Raw genomic sequence first — 12173 nt, forward strand, 5'->3', positions numbered from 1 at the left:
ATGTTTTAAACGTTGTTTCAAAAACTACCGGTAGGTGGCAGCACCCGTCTAGCTAATGTTAAGCGGATAAGTGAAAAAAAACAAAAAGAAATCTCACTGTCTACAAAATTTGAAAAAAAACGATTTTTCCATGAACAACGTAGTTGATGTGTTGATGTATGTTTTTTTTTGGCGAACGGGCAGCCGCAGATAAATACATGTATGTATATTCAGATTATTACAATCAGTACATCCAACTTCAGCGCAAAGTACAAAAGTTGGGTTATTTTTAACTTTGAAGTATGAAAACGTATGATAAACATGAGTTGCTAACGGACTGATTGAGTTAAATTTGTTTTAGCATTGCGTCGAGTCAGTTCCAGTTATAGCAAAAGTAAAAGTTGTTTGTGGTTACCCTGAAGGAAACCTGGGGACAAGTGTCTCCAAGTCACCAGTTTTGTCGACTATTTTGGTGACTTTTTAGCGACATTGTCAACGAAGACGACTCTTCCACTAGTACTGGTGACTGTGTCAATAGCCAGTACTAGTGACTTATTTTACCCCAATGTTATTTACTATATACTACGTTTATACGTAGCCTATTCGCAAATAAAAATTATTTGCAAGTAACTAACTCACTGTTTATATGTCACATTAGTTACGGAAAATTCTTGTTTTTATGAGATGCCGGATGGTAAAATTTAATTATTTGGTAGCTCTTTTATTGAATAAAATATGATACATTTTTTATTTTTTTAAATGTAAAAATTATAGAATCAAAAACTCTTGTCCGTCTTGCAATCCAAGTAATTCAAAAACGCAATGAAATATTTAAAAATCGTCTTAATAAACTAAAAGCGTTAAAACATATGGCAATGCTTAAAATCTTATTTGCAAATAGTGTCGTTAATCAGTTGTTTTCGTGAGTTAGCTATTCGCAAATAAAAAATTAATTCACTGTTTATGCGGCATTTTTTTCTAATTGCAATATTTTTATTTGCGAATAAGCCGTGCGTATAAACGTAGTAATAGACATTTAACATGTGCGTGTCATTGGAAGTCTACTGCTGACGATATTACTATTGACTAGGTACTTATTCACTAGTACATTTTAGTAATTCTAATCTACACTTTTGGTACTTTTCTAAAGTAGATGTAAATAATGAAACTGCAAATTTTGTTAACATTTGACGTTGTATTAAACAAATTAAAAAACGAAATGGTATGAATTCATAACAGATGGAAGAGTCGTCTTCCAAAATAGTCGACAAAACTGGTGACTTGGAGACACTTGTCCCCAGGTTTCTTTCAGGGTATTTAGTTTTTTTTTAATCAAATTTATTCATCACACACACCTAAACATTGAAGTAGGGTAAAATGTGTTTACAAAATTAATCATATCGTCACCTGAAATGGAAAAGGACGTAACGACCAAAAAAATTGAGTTTTTAATGGATATTGGTACAACGCTTATAGAACATTAAAAACCATAGAGAATTATACATAGAGACGAGACAAATTGTCAAACAAAAATACAACAAAACAAATAAGAAAAAACATTAGTTGTGTTCGCGTACTTGATAATTTCTAATAATTTGTACAAAATATCACTGGAAGTTACGGGATTCCGTTCGTTTACTTTTAAAAACTTGTAACGAGAGAGCAAGATAGTGTTAAAAGTGACAGTTCGTAGATAGATAACATGATATTTTTTACTAGACATTTTTTGTCCAGTAAAAAATATCAACATAAAAAATATGTTTAAAACATATGGTTGCAAATGTAAACTAAAATAAAAATTTTAAATTAATTCAATTTACAAGTTTTGCAAAGAAAATAAGTAAAATAACCCAAAACTAACGTTTTAAATTGATTTGTAAATAAAATACAACTCAATTTTACAAATTGTTGTTCGCGTATTTTTTTTGGTTATTTTTCAGATTTAGAGTAATTTATTTTTACTCTCTTAAATAAAGTCACTTGATATTTCTTACTGGAAAGTACCTATTGACTAGCATGTATCAGTTAGCTATCTAGTTGTCATCTACGTATGGTGGTATCATATATTTTCATTATTTTCGCTCTAAAACTTTTTTAGTTGGTTGACATAAACAAATCATCACTTTATCAAATCAATTATAAATGTAATTTTTATTTAATTTAAACATAATTCTTCTACAGTTGTTTTTTCTGTATTCTTAAAAATATAAAAAAAATTAAACATAAAAACTCATCCCCAAACAGAAGTTTTATAGTTAAGGCAATTTTTTTAAAGGAGAAGAACAGACAAATATCTGTTATAGATTTTACTGCAACGCAATGCGACGGAAATGATTATTTAAAGGTCCTTCATCGGAATAGCCAGCAATTTCCTGTGGCACAATGCCGGATTCCTCAATGGAGGTGCAAGGCCGGCACATACACTCCAAGGGAGCTTTAGTTAAGACCTTTTTAAATTTACGCTCACCATGTTTAGCCTTGGGACAGAATAAAGAAACGGCGGCTTCACGTTCGCCAGATTCCTGACAGCACATACAAGAACGTTCCATTTGCCAGATTTTACTGCCGGAGACCTGTGAAGGAAATTAAGGATTAGAGTTCCCAAATTAATTCATAGTTTTTAAGTATTCTTCACCTGTATGTAACTGGCACAACGTCCTACACAGGCGAATGATGGTATGGGTTTGGGCACACAACCGGGATATTGTAACACATGTATAACAGGCGTCACTTGACAATCATCACCAATATGGGAAATATCTTTAGAATAGCCTAGATTTAATTAAATACAATAAAAATGTTCTTTCTGTAAACTAATTACCATTAACAGTTGCCACCGCATTGTCTCCCGAGACTTTTGCAACGTTGTACTGCAGCATGAGTACCAGCAAGGAGCAACAGACACAGATAAAAAATCTTCCATCAGCATCTAAACCGAAAGCTGTTAACATGTTGTTTTTTACTTTTGGTTGCTAGTAAAATAAGGGACTATTTTATTTTGTCCTTAAACTAATCACAAGCTTTTTTTTTTTGTTAATTTTGTTCAAATTTTCATACACACACCGCCACAACAACTTGACTTTAGTTCACAATCTGAGACGAATAAAGAAACTTCATTGGCCATTTTAAGCCTTTTATATCCTAAAAGTGTTTAGGGACTAACTATGGTCAAACACACTCATTCCGGCTCATACACACTCACAGGACATGAGGAACAAACAACCGAACAAACTTAAAACTAATGGACAACATGTTTTTTGTGTTAATAAAAAATGATCACCCTTATTAGTGTTTGTATTCCAAGAGTGTTGGTTGTGATTTTAAGCATATTGCAAGTTTTGCTGTACAGTGATTTGGTTGTCAAATCTTCAGAGTAATTTTCACATTTCCATTTTTTATACCCTACACACCCTAGAGCCACCTTAAAGTGTACCGATCGACTCAGAATCACTTTCTGAGACGATTTATATTTCGATAAAATTTGGTAAATGCGTTTTTTCGACCAAGGGACGAAACCTGTTGAAATTGGCCAATTTTTTCACCTAGCCCCCATACAAATGTCACCAGTAATAGAACTTCCGAAAATTATTTTTACATCAAATATGTAATTATGTTACTAAATTTGTTTGACAATCGGTCCTTGATAGGCCATAGCTCTAATACATCGCACAAAAAATGTCAAATCGCTGAAAATGACTTTTAGTCTTCATTATTTCGAAATAATGTCAGAAGACGCTTCTTAAAAGCGCTATAACTTATGTGCTCAATCGCCAACGACATTTTAATTTAATTAAAAGAAAACGGTTGGACTTGAACGACTATACTTTCTAACTTGTTCTTAGACCCATTTTACAATGCAGAAATTGAAAGGCAGACAGACGAAGTTTGTCGGCAAGGGGTTGAAGAGGTAAAGTGTGTTTTACACAGGTTTAGGTTAGTTCAAAAGAGAATGAGAAAAATGTCTGCCTTTCAATTTCTGCATTGTAAAAGGGGACTTATTATTTATTGGAAAATCATTCTAACTCTATTGCATATACTATTTCCTAGATCTTTAGTAGTTAAAAGGTTTTCGTTTTAAGTTGAGTTTCACAATGTTCTAGAAATGAATGCAGAAATTATTTTTTAATAAAATGTTCCAATTTGGAATAAAAATATACAGGGGCCGAATTACCGCATTCGATATCGAGTAAAACTGGTCCTAATTTTATTATTTTAGATAATGGCATTGGATAACGAGCAAGAAAATTAGTACATTTTACTATAATTTCGATATAGAAGTTGTTTTTCGATACGATAGCTGCTCATTCGATCACGAATGAGATAATACGGTCCCAGATCTGTCATAGAATTTATACGAAAGTGGAAATAATTGTATTGTTACGTTTTCACCTTTTAAAAACTTTGATTTATTTCCTTTAAATAAACCTGATTCTTTTGATTGCAAATAAACGCAGTTTAGTAGTTTAAAATTGTAACAAATCTTTATTTAAATTTATACAACAATTATAAAATAATCACTATTTTAATACACACTTATATTACACACTTTATAATGCAGTTGATGTCTACTTTAACAGCGCCTATGATAAACTAAAAACTGACTGCAACTTGCTGTACCTATTTATACACACATCGCCACATTCTAGAAGCTACATGAATTATCTAACCGACAAAACTAGAAGGTTCCACTTAAGGTTACCACGTCTTAAAATCGTTAAATTCAAATTGATAGTGCAATTTCGTAACAGTATGTTCCAATCGTAACGTTTTGGTTTTGTTTCTTCAGACATTTCCCACAAATACTCTCTCTTGATAAGGTTTGTTTCTAATAAGGTTTATTTCTAAATTGGTTAAAAATGTTAAAGTTATTAAAAATTCCCCAGGCCATTAACGTGTCTCAGGACACTAGAACATGAAATATAGGAACAAAATTGACATATTTTGAGAAATATTAAAATGACCAAACAAATTTATTTGTTTTTAACGGCAGTTTCAAAACTCCATTTTCAAATTTTTAAAAATTTCAGAATTTTTTGATCATCTCATTTGGGATTTATTGAGAATATAATAGGGAATAAAAATATATAAAATTATGAAAATATCTCCTATAGTTCTTCCGTACCTGCGATTTAAATTTAGCAATGTTCGAAAAAAAAACAAATTATTTGACCATATTTTGGCGAATGAGATCAATTTCCTTACTGTTAGGAATTTTAAGTAGAACTTATTCAGAATATTATAGTCCAGATAACTCAAAATAAACTCTGAAAGTTTTACTAAAATTGGAAATCGTTAAAACTTAAATTGTGAAGGTAAAATTTTTCAATATTTGGAATTTCTAATGGAAAGATAGCGAAATGTTATTTTCGACCCGATTTTGGTGAAACTTAAGAAAAGTACAACAAAAAGTCTAGTATTTGCAATAAAAGCACAAAAATTAAAATTAACCCTTAATATAACTTGGAGTTAAATAAGAATAACTGAATTTGAATTAAACAAATAAGTAATGACAGATTTCCATAGAGCTATTCCTTGACGTTGTTTGATCTCATAATATTTGCTTGATAAAATTCCGTAAGTTATAAATGGTGTTAAATCTCGTGATCTAGGCGGCCCAATACTGTTTTTTTTTTGGATGACAAATTCAAATCTTGCTTGAATTTTATAACACATTTTTGTGGGTTTTGGAAAGTTTGTTTTTGAATATATAAAGTTTTTGGAGGACTTTTAATTCAAGTTATTTTTGAATGAAATCACTGTGTGATATTCAATCTACATTAATGCCAATATTCGTTCTTTTTCTCCACCCTTTCCTCCCCAGTTTCTCTAATTACGTACAAGAAAATGACATTACATTCGAGTACGAGTAGGACATGCTGCTGTGTTGCAAAATATCACACATTAGTAGGAACATAGAATAGAGTTTAGATTTATATGTAAGTGCTTGTTTGTTCAAGCATGTTGAAACATGATAATTGTAATAAAAGGTCAAAACTTAAAGATATTTGGATTAATATTATTAACTGCATAAGAAAGAAATAAAACCTAGAGAACTAGTTTTGGGGGCTGATTTGAAAGCAGCCCACAAAATGTAACAATTTTACATAAACGGATCAAAATTATCAGATTGTCATCGTTTTTTTATTAAATAACGTATGTAAATAATCAATATTGCTTCAAAATCAGTTGATATCGCTTCTTACCCCCTGTCTATACTTGACAAATATTTATCATAACAATAAATGACATTTGTTGCCAAGACAAAGTTGTCTTACCCCATGTCTCCACGTAGCAATATTTATTGCTAAGCTCAAGCAATAACGTCGGCAGAACAACAGCAGAGTGATTGCTGATTGCTTTAGGTGGAGAAAACGTTCGTCACAAATACAACATTTTCAACGCGAAAAGTTCTATGAAAAACTTTAGTGTATTTTGCTTATATTTTGTATTGCATGATTTTTTTTCACTAATTTCTTTGTTTTTTTACTTTTGGTACTTAAATAAATTAAATATGTATAAATTAATCGCACCGAATCATAGAAAGAAGAAATTTTACTCAGGCAATCAGTAGAGCAATCATTGCGCAATGGATTGCTACGTATGGCAATTTGCGGTCTACACTCGCAAATTTCATTGACGCAATCAAATTTGACAATTGCAGCAATAAATATTGCTACGTGGAGACCTAGGGTTAGCAAAAGCACTAACAATTTTGTCATAACGAAGCAATAATACTAATACCTTATAATTTTTTATCTTGACAACCATTTTGACGTTTATCATGATAAAAATTTGTCAAGTATAGACAGGGGGTTACTTTAAAGATAATTTATTTAAGTGAATAGTTCTAACAAATATTTATTGGACCAGTTTAAATTCTTTTCGGCAGTTATAATACATTGCTTTAAAATTTTGAGAGATTTACCAAACAAACTTCCTTTGTATTTAACAAAATCCTTTAACATAGACAATTGATCTTTAGTAGTTAAATAACTGGAAATGTCACAAATAACTGAAGCTGCCACTCTCCATTCCTGTAAACTAAAAGATTTATTTTTTATTACGAAAAATTTCAATTAAAATAAATATTATAACTTTTTACTTACGCCTTTGCTAACTGTTCAATATTTTCAATCATTAGTTGAAATACAGGCAAAATATTTTCAAAATTTTGGCTAAACAAACCTCTCAAGCCAATGATCTTCAAGTTTAAAGCAACATTATTTGACAATAGAAATTTATAGAACATTTTAACATTGTGCTGAGAGCAAGCCATGGCTTGCAAAACCTTTTCTTTTTCACTAATTAAACTATAATTCAGGAACATTCGGGTTAGATTTTCATAAATCTCAGAGTTACCTTTGCGGCAGGCAGCACAATATAAAGTTTCTCTAAAATCAGGATTAGGTTTGGTATTTGCCAATAAATGTAAGCGAAATATATATTGGGCTTTGATGTTACAATCATGGTGATGGTATTTACAAAGCCATTGTATAATGTGATTGCGTTTATAGACATCCAAAACTGAATCATTGTTACTCTCAAAACCCAGTTTTCCATAAACAAGATCGAGAAGTTTAAATAAAAATACAGTAAAATGTTTATGCTGCTCAGCACTAAATCTTTTACAGATACTATTAAATCCTTTAAATGCTGCTCTCCAAGGTAAATATTCAGTTTCTTTAGCTAAATATTCCATAAAGTAAAAGACTTTATTATAACTCACTAGGCCTATATTGGCAAACGAGAAAAGATCATCGATCAAACTGGCTCGATTAATTACATGTATATCCGAGTGATTGTGAGCCATGAGAGCTTCACGCAGTTTTTCCAACAATAGGGAAGAATAGAAGACTCTGCAATAATTTGATTGTTGTAGATTTAATATCAACCATTTGTTTTGGTTTACATTGCCAAATTTTAGTTGTGAAACAGTTTTATTAAAATAGAATTTAGGTGTTAAATTTTCAAAATTCTTTTCCTTATCAGTAGCATAGGTTATTGGTATGGTGTAGGTTAAAGATGAATGCTTTAGATTTCTGTTATTTTTTAGAAAACGTTGTTGTTTTAAGAGATATTCACCTTGGTTAGTTGTGGATATTATAAGCATAGGATAACCGGATTGTTGTGTCCAATCTTGAAAGAATATTTCCAAATTTACCTTGTGGGTTTTGGGCCAATAGCGTCTTAAATATTTGAATACATCTTTGGGTATAGTATTTTTTAGGTGACTTGTAGGAATTAAAATGAAAAATAATTGTTATAGCAATTGATTTATCTGTATAAATGAAGCAGAATCAAAAACATTTACTTCAACTTAAATGTATATAGATAGCTGAGTCGATAAAGCCATGTCCGTCTGTCCGTCTGTTGAAATCAGTTTTCTGAAGACCCCAGATATCTTCGGGATCCAAATCTTCAATAATTCTGTCAGACATGCTTTCGAGAAGTTTGCTATTTAAAATCAACAAAATCGGTCCATAAATAACGGAGATATGAGCAAAAAACCGGGAAACCTCGATTTTTGACCCATTTTTGATCTATATCTGGATTACTAAGTCATTAATATAGACAATATGGATATCTAATGATAGATATTTCAAAGTCCATTGCAACGATGTAGATAAGGCTATAGTAAGTTGGACCTACAATGGGTCAAAATCGGGAAAAATATTTTTTAACCTGAATTTTTTTTTCATCAAAAAATATTATTTGTCATACATTTTTTAAAAAAAAAAAAAAAACTAAAAAAAATAAATTTTAAAAAAATTTGGAAAAAACTTTTTTAAAAAAAATTAAAAAACAATTTAAAAAAAAAATTTTTGAAAAACAATTAAAAAAAAATTAAATTTAGTTTGCCAAAAATATTTAAACAAATTTATTTTAAAGTATAATTTGGTGAAGGGTATATAAGATTCGGCACAGCCGAATATTGCTCTAATACTTGTTTTATATAAATTCATCACAAAAAATATCAATTTCGATGACCTCGACAAATCTTATTTGTCACTGATGAAAAATTGGCGGAAAAAGTGGTTGGTGAATACTTTTTATACCCTTCACCTTCGTGAAAAGGGTATATATAAGTTTGTCATTCCGTTTGTAATTTCTACATTTTTCATTTCCGACCCTATAAAGTATATATATTCTGGATCCTTATAGATAGCGGAGTCGATTAATCCATGTCCGTCTGTCTGTTGAAATCAATTTTCTAAAAATAAAACTCAAGCAGAAATTTCAAAACAGATTCATCCAAAAACAGGGAAATTTGGTACCCTACAAATTGAAGCCGAAAGACGATTTTGAATGTCCGAAATAATTCATGAATGCTATAAAAGAAAATCATTTTCGCAACGAATCATTACATGCGAAGAAAATGAATAAACCGAATCGACGCCAATATTTCAAAAGGCTCCATTAGTACATCAATTATAAATCTCTGAAGTCCAATTCGTAATTACTGAAATACAATTAAACATTTTTGAAATATATTTGGAATTTCTGAAATACAATTGAAAATGGTGTAGTAGATTCCCTGATTTGGGGCCTTGTAACCCTGATTCATCCTACATATGTCTATAAGGTCACAATTCTAAAGTTTAACACATCTTCTATCGTCTACCATTTCACAATTACAGATTATCTTAACTATACTCACTTCTCTTTAAGATAATCTCTCATGGCCATATTGAAATTATCTCTGCCCATTGCATTACTAAACATGCGTAATACGGAAGCTCCTTTATCGTAAGTGATACGATTTAATTTCGAGGCAATTTCAGATGGAGTATTTACACTCTCTTCATTACTGGTCATAGGTAGACTATCGGATGTAGCATCAATATCAAGTATCGAATGCAATTTATTTACGACAAATTGTTGTTCAAATTCATAAGAGGGATATAACTAAAATTTTTAAAAACTTCACAAATGAATAATAACAGAAATGTTTATACTAAGTTTTAAACTTACTAGATCTGCTATAACAATTTCATAGTAACGAGCAAATGCTTCGTTTAACCAAAAATAGCTCCACCATTTAAGTGTTACGCTATTGCCAAACCACATATGCGCCATTTCATGTATTATGGTGCCAATACATTTTTGCTTGTCAATCCAGCCATCTGTATAATCAGGAACTTGTAGAATTATAGAATCCCTAAGAGAGAGAGATTGGTTTAAAATAAAAAAAAAACTAAGATAAGTAATGAGCTTACCGAAACACTATAAGACCCCAGTTTTCCAAGGCTAAATACTTATATTTATTTGTAAATGATATTTGCATTAAGGAATTGCCCAGCTGCTTATATTGTACTGCGAAATATTTATTATAAAATTGTATTGACCTCTTAGCCACCTTATAAGAGAAGTAGGTTTCATTGATCAGCTCAGTTGCAGTAATCATTTGTATCTCATTATCACCATAGGATATATAATTAGTGATCATAAAGGCCAACAAATAGGAAGACATTAAAGGGGTATAATCAAATAAATCCATTTCATAATCAATGCTAAACAAGAGGAATAATTTTTAATATTTAATACATTTATAGATTTTGAATAATTTAATTACCCACCCTTTCCTTACTGTTCTTAACAATTTAGTATTAAAATAGCTTTTGTAGTTTCGAGGTCGTATGATACTCATGCCAAATTTCGCTTTAAATTCGGGCTCATCAAAACATGGCAACACCAAACGAGCTCCAAGGGGCTGGAATAATGTTAAAGCCTGACAGCTTTAAAAGCAAATAAGTAAATATTTTTTATTAAATATAAACCTCCTACTCAACATACTTACCTCAGATTATCATAAGAAAATCTAAAAAGTCCATAGGAATCATTACGTATGCCTCCCGAGTATTTGATATATAGAGTGTAATTTCTATCCCACTGCAGAGGCTCCAACAAATTTAAGTGCAATTGTTTATTTAAGGAATTGTAAATCATTTCTTTGTCTTTAAAATTTTGAATTTCATTTTGGAATTTGTCATATAATCTTATAGATTTAATATTAATTTCATTTGTGTGCACAGAAAATTGTTTAATCAGATCCTTTGTGGCCTGTAAAGTTATATTCACTTCGCCTTCAAATGTAAATAGTTTGGGACCATCTGTTGATAGTAAATAAGGTTGAATTTGTATGTCGTATTTAAGAGGCTTTACATTTTTATTTAAACGATAATTTGCAGTGGATTTTAAGGTAATAAATAATATTGAGATAGCAACAATTATTAACACAAGAATTGGTAATATAAAACGAAACCACATAAGTTATTTTGCTAAGATTTTTACGCGACTCTTGTATATAATAAAAATGGGTTATATTAAATTCCAATGAGATCGAGATTTTTAGAAATATATTTTATTGAATTAAAAGTTTATTCGCCTTGCCTGTTTCAATAAATGTAATATAATTTGATTTTTTAAATACTGGGTCGTAAGACATTTTTGAACTTTCTCCTGATTTTTTTTTCAAAAGTTTGAAAGAGTTATTTCTTAACTCAATTTTCAAAACCAAATTTGATATTTTAATCAACTATTCCAAGTATTATTTATATTAATAATATTTCATTTTTGTAATTCAAAACTATTAAATTCATTCCTTAAAAGAGAATGACTTTATAGAATTATTCAAATTGTGTATAATACAAATCAGTTACAATTAGGATAATGAAATACTGTTACGAATTTGTATTAGCGATTTGAATTTAACGGCCAGCAACATTCATCGTGTGTATAAACATTTCCATAAGTAGAAGCTTCTACATATCAACAATGTTGATAGCATGCGGTTGTTAGCATTGAAAGTATGGCAACACTGAATGTTTAAGCTTTGAATATTAACTTCGAAAGTTCTAGAATTCGAATATAGTAGTTGTCCGTTAAGATCATTGTGGAAAGTTCACGAAAGATGGCGTGTATATAACAACCTATGCTGTCGTCAATGAGCTTATTATAAGCGCTGTTAGAGTTATAATCAACTGTATTGTACATTATAAAGTCTCTCTGAATTTCTGGGAGTGACTATTTAATTCTCTTGTTGTAAATTTTAATAAATAAAGAGTTGTTACAATTTTAAACTACTAAACTGTTTTTATTTGAAACCAAAGTATCCGGTATATTTAAACTTTAAATATATTTAAATTTTAAAGGAAATAAACCCCAGTTTTTAAAAGGTAAAAACGTAACAATAT

At 30.2% G+C, this 12173-nt stretch overlaps 2 protein-coding genes across 2 annotated transcripts; both read right to left on the reverse strand.

Moving 5' to 3' along the window:
- Positions 1-2264: 2264 nt before the first annotated feature.
- Positions 2265-2987, reverse strand: Burs (Bursicon). The gene is made up of 3 exons (XM_065516440.1): positions 2801-2987; positions 2615-2739; positions 2265-2552 (listed from the first exon to the last, which is right to left on the reverse strand). The coding sequence occupies exons 1-3, from the start codon at positions 2928-2930 to the stop codon at positions 2286-2288; spliced, it is 522 nt and encodes a 173-aa protein (XP_065372512.1). The 5' UTR covers positions 2931-2987; the 3' UTR covers positions 2265-2285.
- A 3825-nt stretch (positions 2988-6812) lies between these two features.
- Positions 6813-11303, reverse strand: LOC135953853 (membrane alanyl aminopeptidase-like). Its single transcript, XM_065503870.1, has 7 exons — positions 10778-11303; positions 10557-10715; positions 10197-10490; positions 9952-10138; positions 9638-9885; positions 7086-8210; positions 6813-7020 (listed from the first exon to the last, which is right to left on the reverse strand). The coding sequence occupies exons 1-7, from the start codon at positions 11245-11247 to the stop codon at positions 6813-6815; spliced, it is 2691 nt and encodes an 896-aa protein (XP_065359942.1). The 5' UTR covers positions 11248-11303.
- Between the last annotated feature and the right edge of the window lie 870 nt (positions 11304-12173).

This window comes from Calliphora vicina, chromosome 1 (genome assembly GCF_958450345.1).
Source record: "Calliphora vicina chromosome 1, idCalVici1.1, whole genome shotgun sequence".
NCBI lineage: Eukaryota > Metazoa > Arthropoda > Insecta > Diptera > Calliphoridae > Calliphora > Calliphora vicina.